The 15,128-nt window shown below is 32.5% G+C and overlaps 2 protein-coding genes across 4 annotated transcripts; one reads left to right on the top strand and one right to left on the bottom strand.

The window, feature by feature from the left end:
- The first annotated feature begins 24 nt into the window (after nucleotides 1–24).
- On the top strand, nucleotides 25–5,213 carry LOC140046188 (DDB1- and CUL4-associated factor 10-like). The gene is made up of 5 exons (XM_072090746.1): nucleotides 25–489; nucleotides 1,103–1,216; nucleotides 1,487–1,684; nucleotides 2,464–2,842; nucleotides 3,994–5,213. The coding sequence occupies exons 1-5, from the start codon at nucleotides 191–193 to the stop codon at nucleotides 4,426–4,428; spliced, it is 1,425 nt and encodes a 474-aa protein (XP_071946847.1). The 5' UTR covers nucleotides 25–190; the 3' UTR covers nucleotides 4,429–5,213.
- On the bottom strand, nucleotides 5,205–15,074 carry LOC140046187 (metal transporter CNNM4-like). Of its 3 annotated transcripts, none has more exons than XR_011844745.1 (6): nucleotides 13,719–15,074; nucleotides 13,053–13,196; nucleotides 11,601–11,738; nucleotides 9,826–10,071; nucleotides 6,217–8,297; nucleotides 5,205–5,652 (listed from the first exon to the last, which is right to left on the bottom strand). XR_011844745.1 is itself a non-coding variant. In XM_072090745.1 (5 exons), exons 1-5 carry the CDS (start codon nucleotides 15,070–15,072, stop codon nucleotides 7,957–7,959), a joined length of 2,223 nt encoding a protein of 740 aa, XP_071946846.1. In that variant the 5' UTR covers nucleotides 15,073–15,074; the 3' UTR covers nucleotides 5,792–7,956. The 3 variants fall into 3 exon arrangements, 1 of the variants encoding a protein (XP_071946846.1); XR_011844744.1 differs by having other exon boundaries at nucleotides 5,205–5,649; XM_072090745.1 differs by lacking the exon at nucleotides 5,205–5,652 and having other exon boundaries at nucleotides 5,792–8,297.
- Between the last annotated feature and the right edge of the window lie 54 nt (nucleotides 15,075–15,128).

Here is a 15,128-nt window from a genome sequence, read left to right as displayed (position 1 = left end):
CTCTGTTTTTGCACATGTAAACAATAAATATAAAAAAAAACCCACTTCTTTTCAAAAGTTTAATTAGTCATGGTCTAGGCCTAGTAGTATATATTTGGAAGGAAATGAAAATATAAGTAATGTTTTACTACTCTGGTATTTTCATCGATTTTCATGAGTAGTCGATATAATTAGTATTAGTTTTTTGAAGATGACATCTAACCTAGGCCTAGGCCTAGGCCAACAAAATAAAACAGACAATTTCAAGGCGATCGAATGGCTTCGAGCAAGAGAGATCGGCCTTGCCGTACCAATGTCTACAGCAGCAAGTACTGGGGTATCCAGGCCTAGAAATAAACTGTTAAGTTATGACCCGGGACGTCATCGGGCTAGAACAACGGACAGTATCTTAAGAAAACTTTATCAAAAGTTATCTAATACTTCAGTCAAAGACACATCATATCAACGTGGTTTTGGTTCCATTTTCAACTTGGAGTTTTCGCCTGATGGGTAATTTGATTTAAATTAGTACTCTACTAACATATATAGTGCTTGTTTAAACTTTTATTCAACATTTTTTTTATTTAAATGGTCAACGTTAGCGCAAGTCTTGAGATGATTTGTACTTGATTTTAACTAAATACTCAACGTCAAAGTCTCAATAATAATCAATGATTGACTCTAAAAATAATAAAAAGGTGTGTTTATGGGGTGTCATGTGGGCAAGAAGAAGATTCAAGAAGCAAATTGCCCATAGCAAAACCCAATATGGATCTGTCCCTGATGTTTGTTAAAAAATGATGAAGAAATTAGTTTTAAACAAATTCCTTCATGGGTAAATCAGTCGCTAAAAACACTAGTTTTATACTTCATACAATTTAATTATTTATTTTATTGACTTTATAAAAGTAATTATAGTAAAGTAATTAATTAATTTATTTATATTATGGGATATACAGTATATATATATATATATATACAGTATATATATATATATATATATTTTTGTTGCCTTTATATTTATAATAATGTAGACATTAATTTGTTTTGGAGCTATGGAGAATTACTTTTTTTTCAAAAATAAAAGATGAATGAATGGATTGTCCACTTTTATAAACTTCAGGAGAGTGCTTGTAGCAGCATGTGAAAGGAGGGCAATGATACTGTTTGATCCCCTGACAGCAAGACCCATCTGCAATGTAAAGAATGCTCATACTGATTGTGTTAACTGTGTCACGTAAGTATAGCATCACAACATATCACAGGGGTGGAGTGCACGCTCCAAGTGCTACCCCCTGGGTCTGCCCCTGTAACTTTTTAAACTGTAGCAGATGGAATTTTAAAATGGATTGGATGAAATACTGCCAGAGTAGAGGTCCATGTGCTCATCTGTGAAATCGTGGTCCAAAAGGAAATATGCTGGCAAAAAAAAAATTAAATTTAACATCTCCACTTCAGTGTCTTTTTGATACTAAGTTGGAACTGATATGTTTCTTTTTCCTTATAGTTTTTTTGATGACAGAACATTCGCGAGTGGCTCTGATGACAATACAATTGCATTGTGGGATATACGTAACACTAAGTCCAAAGTGCGATCATTCGAAGGTCATACTAATTGGGTAAAAAGTATCGAGTTCCACCGACCAACCAATCAAATGGTATCTTCAGGATTTGATGGAAGTGTACTCTTATGGGATATTAATAAGTGAGTTTATTCTGTCATCATCATTATCATCATCATCATCATCATCATCATCATTATCATCATCATCATTATCATCATCATCATCATCATTATCATCATCATTATCATCATTATCATCATCATCATCATCATTATCATCATCATTATCATCATTATCATCATCATCATCATCATCATCATTATCATCATCATCATTATCATCATCATCATCATCATCATCATCATCATCATCATCATCATCATTATCATTATCATCATCATCATCATCATCATCATTATCATCAACATCATCATCTTCCTATACTGTAAAGAACCTCATTTTAGAATAATTGCACATGGATCCTTGTATTGTATATTAATAAGTGAGTTTTTTCTGTCATCATCATCATCATCATCATCATCATCATCATTATCATCATCATCATCATCATCATCATCATCATCTTCATCATTATCATCTTCCTATACTGTAAAGAACCTCATTTTAGAATAATTGCACATGGATCCTTGTATTGTATATTAATAAGTTTTTTTGTCCCTGTGCAATGTATTGTATATTGATGAGTGGGGTTTTTTATCAAACTAATTTAAATGCCTGATATTTTCATACAAGAAGCTGTTTAAAGTAATCTATAATATGACATGTTCAGTAATACCATATTAAGATAGTTAATTTGTGTGTCTTTCACTGAATAATATTTGGTATTTGATATAGTTTTAAATTAAATGGTGGTGAGTCAGACTCAATGATCAATAATATAATCTGCTTTACACTTCAGATATGTTACAGATGACAATGTACCAATATATGATGAGTTACTAAATTTTAGAACATTAATGAGAATGCGTCTCACTGCTGACGGTACCAAGATGTTGTTGTCGTCTGCTTCCGGTCTTTATGTTGTAATTCACGATCTGAATCTTGAACATTTGATGGAGGATATGGAAGGAATCGAAGATTTTATTCGACCTGTCCCCTTCTTCCAAGAGGAACTAGAACATGGCCACATATTCTATCGTAAACGTAATCGTGTTGAAGTCGTTAATGATTTTCCAAATTACCATACAAGCGAGTACCTGTGTATTTCGTCTTTAATTGTTCATCCCCAAGGGTGGAACATGATATCTCGGATGAGCACAGATGATGATAATTTAGAGGTTTGTGTAATAACATTACTTTCCTATTCCTAGATGGCTCATACAGAAATTTATAATAATTAAATTACATTGATGAAGGGCTAGTGTTGCACTGATGAAGGGCTAGTGTTGCATTGATGAAGGGCTAGTGTTGCATTAATGAAGCGCTAGTGTTGCATTGATGAAGGGCTAGTGTTGCACTGATGAAGGGCTAGTGTTGCACTGATGAAGGGCTAGTGTTGTGTTGATGAAGGGCTAGTGTTGCGTTAGTGAAGCGCTAGTGTTGCACTGATGAAGGGCTAGTGTTACATTAATGAAGGGCTAGTGTTGCATTGATGAAGTGCTAGTGTTGCATTGATGAAGGGCTAGTGTTGCACTGATGAAGGGCTAGTGTTGCACTGATGAAGGGCTAGTGTTGCATTGATGAAGGGCTAGTGTAGCGTTGATGAAGGGCTAGTGTTGCATTGATGAAGGGCTAGTGTTGCATTGATAAATGGCTAGTGTTGCATTGATGAAGGGCTAGTGTTGCATTGATGAAGAGCTAGTGTTGCATTGATGAAGGGCTAGTGTTGCACTGATGAAGGGCTAATGTTGCATTGATGAAGGCCTAGTGTTGCATTGATGAAGGGCTAGTGTTGAACTGATGAAGGGCTAGTGTTGCACTGATGAAGGGCTAGTGTTGCACTGATGAAGAGCTAGTGTTGCAATGATGAAGGGCTAGTGTTGCAATGATGAAGGGCTAGTGTTGTACTGATGAAGAGCTAGTGTTGCACTGATGAAGGGCTAGTGTTGCATTGATGAAGGGCTAGTGTTGCATTGGTGAAGGGCTAGTGTTGCACTGATGAAGGGCTAGTGTTGCATTGATGAAGGGCTAGTGTTGCACTTATGATGGACTAGTGTTGCCCGAAAGCTCTTCTGATTTTTCCTGACTGTTTTACTTTATCGTTTTGATTTAGCTTTTTATTATTTTATTTTGTATCTGCATTGAGATCCAGCCACTGATACCCACAGAATTGTCATTATTTTCAGTAATTTGCCTTTGGATTAATATATTAAATTGTATATTAATATATTAACTCATGCGAAGCTCATAATGGGCAATAGGAATGACCTTCTTTACAGAATAAACAAAAAAAAAGTTTAATATAAATTACATCAATTTTTTTAAACAGTACACGTGTGTTCATGATATTCAAGACAATTACTCAACAATTGCTTTGCATGAGGAAGGAAAAGAATTCTTTGAATGTCATGGTTACCACAAACCATTTAAAGTAATACATTCACGATTGCTCTACTACATTGATGAACCAAGTGATGGAAAAGGTTACATCAAAGAACTGAGCGTGAGCCCAGACGGTCGACTTATCTGCTCTTCGTTTGGATATGGCGTTCGTCTTCTAGCGTTTAATACCGGATTGAGTGAGCTGTGTGATATAAAACATTCTAATTCGGAAGTTTCGCCGCGTCGAGCTAAATTGCATGAAGTAACTACCATGTCTAACCATAGACAGACTGTGTTGACATCAGCATTCTCACCTAATCAGTGTCTGCTTGTCAGTGGTTGTTTGAACGGCCGTGTTGTCTTTTATAACCCTAGGTTATGACAAACATTATTATTAAAAGTACTTGCAATAATGCAATAATCTTTTGAATATTATTTACATTTTATACTGTAGAAAAGAATTTTTTGATTACAGTATTTTAATTTAATCATATTTTAAGAAAGAAGCTTCACTTTATAGGAACCACAACTTGATATAAACTATATACCCTGCAGAAGTAGAGTACTAGAAGACATTAATAAATAGTGATTTCATCACTCTTCTACAATTACCTTAGACTTGCCCCAAGTCTGTATTCATTGTCTTTTTTTTTTATTTGTTTTTATTTCGATTTTTGTCTGAAAATACAAGTATCCAAGCTCAAGTAGTATACGTATGAAACGCCATATGTGCCAAAATATTTATCTTTTTACTAATACAATATTAAAACAAAACTCCGTCTGGAACCCAGACTATTCTACAATCTGCCAGTGATCAATGTTGTAATGTCTGTATACTAATGAGAATGAGTCTGCATCCGGTCTTTATGTTGTAATTCACGATCTGAATCTTGAACATTTGATGGAGGATATGGAATGAATTGAAGATTTTATTCGACCTGTCCCCTTCTTCCAAGAGGAACTAGAACATGGCCACATATTCTATCGTAAACGTAATCAGGTTGAAGTTGATTCTTGAAAATGAAGGAGTTTAACTGAATAGAAAGACACTTCTTTCTCTGTAAACAGAACAAGGAGAAATATATATATATATATATATATATTAAAAATCTTATCATATCTTCAATATATCTTTAAAAATATTGTTACTGTAATCTGAGGCAACAATGACTGTAATGTCAAATATAATCAATTCCAAAATTGGTATTATCAATCAACATGATCCAATGTTAATCCATATTAATAAATTTTTCTTATTTTACTATTTTTATGATTTTACTTTTTTTTCCAACTTTATGATGTAGCAGCATATTTAATTTTTTCTATGTGCTATTCAATACCAACATTAAAAATGTTCCAAACTTTTAGTATTATTGGACGAAAAACTTTCCCTTTTTTTTACACTACGTGGTAAGTTGCCAGTTGTAACTATCGACCAATCACAAACAGCGTACAGTACAGGAAACGTCACGTGTTTTTTGAATGGATTGTCACACACGTGTGTCTACACTGTGAGTAGTCGCGTGTTGATGGTGGTGTGTTTGCATACTACGAGTACAGCCTGTACTAGGCCTAGGCGACGTGTCTGCTGTTACAAGTAGGCCTACTAAAAAAAAATTGAAAAATGTAATGCATTTCGTGAGCCATCCAAAGGTAAGCTAAACTATATAAATAGGCAGTGTAGCTAGGCCTAGACAAGCAACTTTATTAAAAATAAAGACACATTTCTCAGACATTTGCCAACATTAAAACATTTAATTTATTGCTTTTTCTCATGACAAACCTTGTAATTATAACATATAATAATGTCTTTCTCTATAATATAATATATCATTTGCGAGTTGTAACTAATGAGATTTTTTAAATAATCTATATCACCAGTTGTTAGTGTATTTTAAATGATGTGATTTATTTAAACTATAATTATTTTTTAAATCCCTAACCTGTCACATAAACTCTCATTTTAGTAAAATTCCCCTGTATTTTAGGCTTAAAAAATTGATTTGAACGTTACTCCAGATGTGCGTATGACCCATTTCAGAGTAAAGTATTGCTTTACTAACCTCAATAAAGTCATTAATATGCATACTGTACATACCATGTATATTGTACACACCATATGTATATTTAAAATACAATTCCAATTCAGATATTGTCTGTTATTACACACCTGATTGTATTCTTGCAATTTGATTGGTCAATTATGTATCAAAATCACATGGCATTTGGAATTAGCCCTCCCTAAAAAAAAAAGGGGGGGGGGGGAAGCCTTGACTTGACTGGGTATTGTTACATTACTATTAGTGTTCTACCTAGCATGACCGATAAATCACCCAGTTGGTCTCTCCTTAATTAGAAGCACCCATATGATCAATATTACATGATCTCTATCCTTTATGTTATACAAATTATAGAGGGCAGTACACATTTGTGGAACACGATATAATAAATATATCGACTAAAGCTTTTTTGGTATGGTATGCAAAAATTAACCTTTTGCACACTGAGAGAGTATACACATACCTGCACCATATTATAATTATGTTATGAATATGTATAGTGTATGCAAATTAGTCTAATTACATGGGTATACTAGCTTTACAGTAGTCGTATTACACAATGGTTACTACTAGTATACATCATCTATTACAATAACCATACTAATGCATTAACTATCAAAAAAGTCATCTTAATGATAAAGTACAGTAGCTTATATTAAATATCAAAAGGGTATCTTGTCATATAGCATAGTTTATTTATCAAGGAATAATAACAATTTATTTCTGAATTTCTTATTACTATTTAAAAAATAATTTCTCTACTACAGTTACACAGACTGTATTGTGCATAGGAGGAATGTTAACAACAACATATTATAATATGATTTTACAAAAGCAAAATTATTTTAATTCTAATTGGTCATTGTATAAAACAATTATATACTGAATTAATTTCATAAAACTAAAAATATGTCACATTTTCTATGTCTTCCTAAGAAATCAATTATACTACTGTAATACTGTATGTTACCAAATTATATTAATTTAATTTCTAAAGCAGTAAAAAAATATTAATGTCACTTCTTATAACAAACTCAATAAACCCTAAACCCCCGTCTCTCTTAAATATTTTGGCTAAATTTGGAAAAAAAGTTTAGTAAATTCCATTAATCCTATCTCTGTACAATATAATCCCATTCCCTAATTGTTCCCAAATTTTATACCAAGGTATATGGTATTTAGATGAGAAAAAACTTTATTAATATTTATAAATACCCGTTTTTTTTACTGTTACAAAAAAATTTGACATCTGAAGCTGATGAGAACTGACCGATATTATGCCAGACTATTTAAAAAATACTTTAGTTTAAATTCATAAAACAAACTTTAAGAGCAAAGTTCAAACGCCAGTAAAAACAAGTAACACTTTAATGACAGAAAAATGTTGAAATAAATAAAACATTGTGATTTGGAATGTTTGTTTCAAAATCAAATCCTACACCCAAAAAAATCTAGGTTCCAGGATAGTTACAATAACCATAGCAACAGGAAAAGGACAGTTTTTTGAAAGCCCTCTAACTAAATCATAATTTGTGGTGAATGGTACTCCTAAATGTTTGAAATATAAAATAAACTCTAATATTGCTCAATGATTTTATTGATTGAACACTATCTTTAATGGGAATCGTTTCTTTCTTTACGTTTCTATAAAAGATGTTTAATAATAATTAATATATTGAATATTTATTCCAGTAATTTTAGAAAGTGAACATTATTTAACTGTTTAACCATTTTAACAACCTATTGAAATGAAAAAAGTTGTTTAAATGTCTTTATAATAAACCTGATTCGTTTTCTAATGTCTGTGAATGTGATTACTCAGGTAACATTTGTAACGTCTCACACAGTGTTCACACAGCGTTCTCTTTGCTATCAGGATCACATATCTGTTTACGATCATACTCAGGAGTCCTAATAGAATTAATGCTATTATTAGCTTCGCAGTCTATTACTTTTTTCCATTCTTTTTGGAATATTTCATCCGCAGCTTCCTCACTGTCGTCTTTTTTCTCTTGTTCCATTTTAGTTGCAACACGTGCCGCTTGATATTGGGCGCGCGTCACCCGCAGGAATTGTACGTCACTGGCTACTTTGACGGAGAAATCTGGTAAATAATGTACAGCCATACTACTTGTCGTGCTCACTATGCTTTGTGTACTTCCTCTTGTTGTTGTTGTAGCTACCATTGCCGCTGTTAAGAACAACATTATATCACATTATTAGGAAAATTATTTGAAAAAAATTAAAAAATGTTTTTAAAGCTTCCTTAAAATTAGCGATTGATATAAATTGGCAAAGTACTCCAAAAAAAGAAATAGAGAAAAAAATAGGCACAAGAAAAGGAATGATAAATTATTATGCCTCAATGTGTTTAACAATTTTTAAAAAAACCAGAAAAGTTAAAGAAAAATACAAGATAAAAAGGTGGAGATATTAAAATAAAAAGGTTTTTAAAGCTTCCTTAAAAGTAGCAATTGAAGTTGCCCGATGGATATAAATAGACAAAGTTTTACTTTACCTTTTACTCCAAAAAAGAGAGGAAAAAAAAAGACCCAAGAAAAGGAATTATAACTATTATCATTATTATTATTTATTCTTTATACTGGGTAGCCTCTTAAGTCGAAGACTGTTCTCCCAGAGCGCCCTGTGTACAGTACTAGAGTTTGTGACAGTGGCTTTGTGTGAACTAGTACACCGGGGTAACCACCCCCTACTCGTCTTGAAAGATGTACTAGGTACTTTAAAGTGCATATGAACCAGATATGTACACTGGACCTACGGTTTATAGTCCTTATCCGTGAGTAACTATTGAAGTACATTAGAACTGAGATGGATCATTATATGGATATTGAGCATAGTTGAATTCAGCTAATTTTAAACACATCAATAAATTAGAATCAATGAACGTGAAGGTTATTCATATTTAATGAGTTTATTTCAACCAAGCAAACCAAAATAACCATGTTTAATAGTTTATGAGGATATCGTATTCTGTGATGACTTAAACCATCCAGGATTCTACATGCTTAAACTTGATAACTTAATTTGCATATCATTCTGAATTTGCTTGCATCATTACTAACACTACTTAATGTATCATGAACAAATACTAAACTATATAATACTTTACCCAAAATGATTGGCCATTTTCTGTGTTGGCTTGGGAGATTTAAATTTTAGCAATAGCAATAATAGTTTAAATGGTCAGTAATTAGTTAATAGAAGGAATTTATTTCTGAAGAAAGCTTGGCTTTTCTGGACGCTTCGAAGTTTTTGTCAATAAATTTTCCTTTAGATTTAATAAATATACCTTATATGACTCAATGGGAGCCTAGGTATGAAATTTGGCAAAAAAGGGGTAAGATTACATAGTTTGAATTTTTGAGTTCGAATTTTAACAATTGAATTTTGATTGAATTCAGCTTAAACTAGAAGGGCACTCAGAGAGCGCAAACCTCTGCCTAGGCATATGAAAATTTAATGACGTGTTCACATACAGCTATGAAACCAGCCTTTAAAATCTTATGAAACCAGCCTTTAAAATCTTATGAAAATCAGGTAATAACTTTTTGAGTAATCCTGCTAACTAACATAGAAAAAAAAACAAACAACACACATGATCAACCACATAACCTCTCGTCATTCTGGCAGAGGTAATTATGGGGTGAGACACTCATACATGACAATATGGTAAATAATAAGTAATAATTTAAGCTTACATGGTTGGCAGAGTGCCAGATGCCCAAAATATGCAAACGGCCCTTGCTCAAATACCAGGTTTTCTTTGCCAATAGAGACCTCAACTTTGCCTTGAAGAATGAGCACAAAGAAGTCGGCAGCTTTTGCTCTGGTGTATAGATAGACGTTGTCTTTAGGATCAAATCGGATATCGCAGATGATGTCTTGTTCCATAAGACGATGTAAAACGTTCTCAGTGATCAACTCTGGTTTGAATGCTTCAACAGCTAAGAAATAATAATTATATGTTTTCAAGTGTCATAACATTTATTTAACATACTGACATAGATAACATATAAAGCAGTAAGAAAATGATATGAGGTCAGAGTTTGAAGGTAGATGCCCTGGATGATGAAAAAAAAACCATTATTATATTGCAAAACCGAATGTATTTACAGGTTAATAGTTGCAAAATGATTTATTCAATTTCGGGATTAAAAAAATATAACATTTCAAATGTGAACTTAATCACTGCCTCCCGTACCATAAATTTGAGAAAATACTATTTTTTTTCTCATTGTGTAATTAGCTGTAAATACAGAAGGTAATTTCTGAAATAAAGTTGATAAAATAAAATAAGAATCACAGTAATCATAATAGTAATTACAGTGTATCTCTTAAACAAATATCTTTTGCCAAATTCATAGACTATATATCATTTTTTTTAGTAATATTTGTATGGTGTCTGAAATTGAATTCCTAATACAAACCACTTATATCTAACAAATATATTTCATTGTGACTTGCATATTGCTAATATTATAAGATTGCATACTTGACTTTGCAATGGTAATTTAGACTTAGAAATGCTAAATCTTCGCAACACTTGAACATAAATTATCATTGCATTCATCATTAATGCTTATTGTGCAATATTTGTTTTCTTTCTATGGCCTTTTAAATTCATTTTCCGTTTTATATTCATTATTGATGTATGTATCAAAGGCCGGCTGTTTAGCATAAATTATCATTTCATTCATCATTAATGCTATATTGCTATATTTCTTTCTATATGCCATTTAAACTTTCTATTCATTTTCTGTTTTATCCATTATTGATGTATGTAACAGAGATCGGCTGTTATTTTCCAATTCATGGCAAATTTTATGCAATATTTTTTTCCTTTTTATGCAAATTGAAATAAAATTGCATTTTTCTTCTGGTTACTATTTCAGTAAATTTTCAATACAAAAAATAACTTTACAATACAAATACTGTATACTATCATTCTATGGTGGTAAATAGATTAAATAATTAATTGAATATCTCTTCCTTGGCTCATTACATTCCAGTGGCCATATTCACTGTTCCCACTTAGGCTAAGAGAAACAATAGCCAGCAAACAGCAAACAAATCTCCTATCTAAGTGAAAAAAATTAACGAAAAATACTCAAATATTTATTGAGTTAAAAATGAAATACTTATGATTTAAGGGAAATGTCTCACTTAAATATGATTGGTGATTACGGCCACAGACCCATTTATCTGTCCACAACAACCATAAATCGGGGAAGAATTAAGGGGGACAATCACTAGACTCAGTGCACCTTCCACTTTTAACAGCTAAAATAAAATTATGAACTACTTTTTTGATCTGTTTTTGGCAAACTATATAAAATAATATTATGTTAACGCGCTCCTGTTTAAAGCATTTTGGATCCATCCTTTTAATGCATACATAGTAACTAATTATATGGAAATATTTCAGTTACAGTATAAGCGAATGGTATAGCAACAACATCTGAATTTCACAAACCTGTAGATAGAAATTGAAACGTAGCAAGATGGAGTTGAGGCGATATTTTTGGACGTATAACCTCATCCTGCTGCGCAAACAATGAGAAGTCACGTCTTAAATTTTTGTTTCCAATCAACTTCTTTGACCGATTATCAGCTGAGAAAAAAAGTATTAAAAGAATTATTATTATTATAAAGTCGACTCTTCAAATACCAGACTTTTGGAATACCAGAAATTATCCCAAAACCCGACATTTCTTGACCTCGAAAAATGTCTTGATTTAAAACACATCATTACCAAAATTTATGGAAAACCATATTTGGCCAACCAAAGGGTGTCTGAGAGGAGTGTTGACTGTATTTGACTACAGTATACTGTTTATTATGTACAACATTACATTCAATTATAAATGTTTTTTACTGTACTTTTAGGTGTGCTGACCATCCCACGGAATTAAGTCATTTCCATTAAGTTTGTGCATTGAAGTGTTACATCCTACTGTTGAAAAACCACAAACTACTGCAGTAACTTAATCTAAAGCTCAGGTACAGGCATGAATTTTAAATATAATATCTGGTTAATTGTACATAAATTAAATATTTGAAACAGAAATCAAGACGAAAAAATATGAATTTCTTTTAATATGGTCAAATACAAAATTTGGCAAAATTCTGCCATAAAAACCAGGAAGACTTTTTTTCAGTAGTTAGGTAGTTTAACCTAATGTAATAACATGTCTGGTGACTCCCTAGAAGGTGAAAAAAGATGGTGGATACACAGTGGATAATTTTTTCTATAGCATTAGCATGAAAATAAAAATCTGAAGTTGAATAAAAATACCAGAAATGTAAAATTCAAGTTATATTACCTATATTTAGTCATCTGATAACATTTTTTACCACACCGTTTATTTTTCATAGCTTTTTAAAATGCCTCTCTATTTACAAAATGTGTGTACAAAAGAATAGAGAATTTACTGTGTAATTTGAACTATCCCCCCACTGATAAGGAAGTGCTTATTTTCAACAAGCTTGTGTAACACAAATAAAATCCCCAAAAATATGAAACATAGGGGAAACTATATATCGATAATTATTAGCATCTATGATCAATAGAAATTTTTTGCCCGCACCTGGCCTTACAGTAAAGCTCTGTCTACACTATCAAAATAGTTCGACAACAAAAAGTGTGATGTGCCCAAATATGGTAGTGATATGCTCAAATATGGTAGTGATATGACATCTTCATGTCCATACAGTATATGGGTACATCACATTTTGATGTCACATAAAGTTTAATAGTGTAGACAAGGCCTAAGAGTAGTACAGTTATACCACACTGTCTACCACACCGAAAATAAATACATACATTACCGTATGTAGGCCTACTGTATCATCACGCCAAGTGGTTTAAAGATCATGTGTCAAGCATAAAGAGTTTAATACATTATATAAAACGCAGAAAACTTACTGTAGATATCGGTTTCATCAACAATTTCTGATTGTATGATTTCTTCAATGACATCCTCTAATGTGACAAGTCCAAGAACTTCATAGAAAGGGTCACCATCTCCTTCATTGTTTACACGATTTACAATAGCCATGTGCGACTCGCCTTAAAAATATACATAATCACATATTTCTAAAGTAATTACTTTATTTAAATAATCCGCTAATAACTATGTTACAATGATTTTATTTTTATGTTGGGATCAATGAGGGACACTAACATGGAAATGAAACATAGTGTCAGTGTCGGAATTTTAGGGTGGGCTTTAAGTAATAATTCTTAAACTGTCTTTTCTACAAATACTGTACAAATAAATACAGTATATAAATTGTTGTCAGTATTCAAGGAAACTGTGTATTATACAAACAAATACTGTATATACAGAGGAGGAGAAACATATTATATGTATGAGTGGATGCAGCATATATGAGTAATTACTCTTTGCCTCCTTATTTAAGCAAATAGAAATTAGCTGAATTGAAATGAATTATTAGGAATTAAAAAAATTGTAAATAAAAAAAAAATTGTAATGACAAGAAACAAACATCATAAATTGGAGCTATTTTAAAAAACAAATATAAGTGAATGATAAACATAAATAAAGGATATATAAAAATGTTTATTCACCTCTTTTAAATTCTGTAAACATGACATCTAAGCTTGTGTCTTCAAAAACAAAATTTATTGGATGTTTGTAAAATTTCAGAACAGTTTTTAATGGTGTACAATCATCAGGATCAACAAAAGCCAGGTCTTTAACAAATAAGATTCCACAAATATCTTCACGAGTTCCGGAATAAACAGGTATCCGCGTAAAACCTTTATTCATAATTTCTGTGACGGTTTTAAAATCGAGAACGGCTTCATCATCCAACATATAGCAGTCTTCCAATGGGGTCATTATATTGCTGACATTTTTTCCTTTTAATTTCAGTGCGCCAGATATAATATCCATCTCATCTTTTTGTAAGTCATTGTATTCGTCTGTTACCTTCAACAATTCCAGCAAACGTTCTCTATCATAAACATTACCAATTTCTTGACCAAGTAAGAAATCTAAAAGTTTACTAATAGGGTACGAGATGGGAAATGTGAACACCATGAAGAATTTTGTAATCCACACGGTTGTGGCGCCAACTGCCAAACCGTGTCTTGAACAAATCGACTGGGGTACTATTTCTCCAAAGATGACAATTCCTGCCGTTGCACCAAGTACTGCGAGAAGTCCCGATGAGAGGTCATCCAATAAAACCGTCACTGTTGTATTCACCAAAACATTACCCAGCAGTAACGTACACAATAGGTAATTACCGGTTTTTCTTATTGGCGCGATTTTTTGTGCGTATCTCTTTTCTTTTTCCGTTCCGCAGTTTTGTACGATTTTAAGCTCTGTCGGATCTAAGGCCATTAAGCCTAAATTTAAACCACTAAAAAGACCAGACATTATTAACAACAATATAATGCACACAATCTGGATTCCCAATGGGAGAATGTACGCAGGCGGTTTTGGGATCACATTTAATGTCAACCACGGTTCAGTACCCTGATGAATAAATGTGTTTGTTTTTGTATCTTTTAAACAAATGAAATAATTTGACTCGGAATCGCCTTGAAAAAGTTGTAAAATAATTTCAAAAACAACTGTATCATTTTCATTAGCACCACTAAATGGATCAGTCACACCTGCAGTACAAGGCTCGCCCTGGTCCATCTCTTTCATAGTAAGAACACAGGACACGCTTTCTCCGGCGGCGGCGGCAGGAGAAACATCATCGAACTGGCCTATCAAACGAATTTTAGTGGCCTGATCGGCTGTCACCTGAAGGGTACCGGAAGGTAAAATGTTTGTAACGGTATCATCCTCCTTGACTATAGCATATGTAGATAAAGCTCTACATTCATATGTAACTAAAAATGAACACAAAACTAGTTTAAACACTATTTTAATCGTCTTCCGTAAAGTCCTTTCAATGGCAGCCATTATTTTTGTTTCGAGCGGAAAGAAAAATAAACACACGGGAACCCCCTATCGGTGAG

This window comes from Antedon mediterranea, chromosome 4, assembly GCF_964355755.1.
Source record: "Antedon mediterranea chromosome 4, ecAntMedi1.1, whole genome shotgun sequence".
Taxonomy (NCBI): Eukaryota; Metazoa; Echinodermata; class Crinoidea; order Comatulida; family Antedonidae; genus Antedon; species Antedon mediterranea.
The sequence above is the reverse complement of the archived record's forward strand: the minus strand, read 5'-3'. Positions and strand labels throughout refer to the sequence as shown.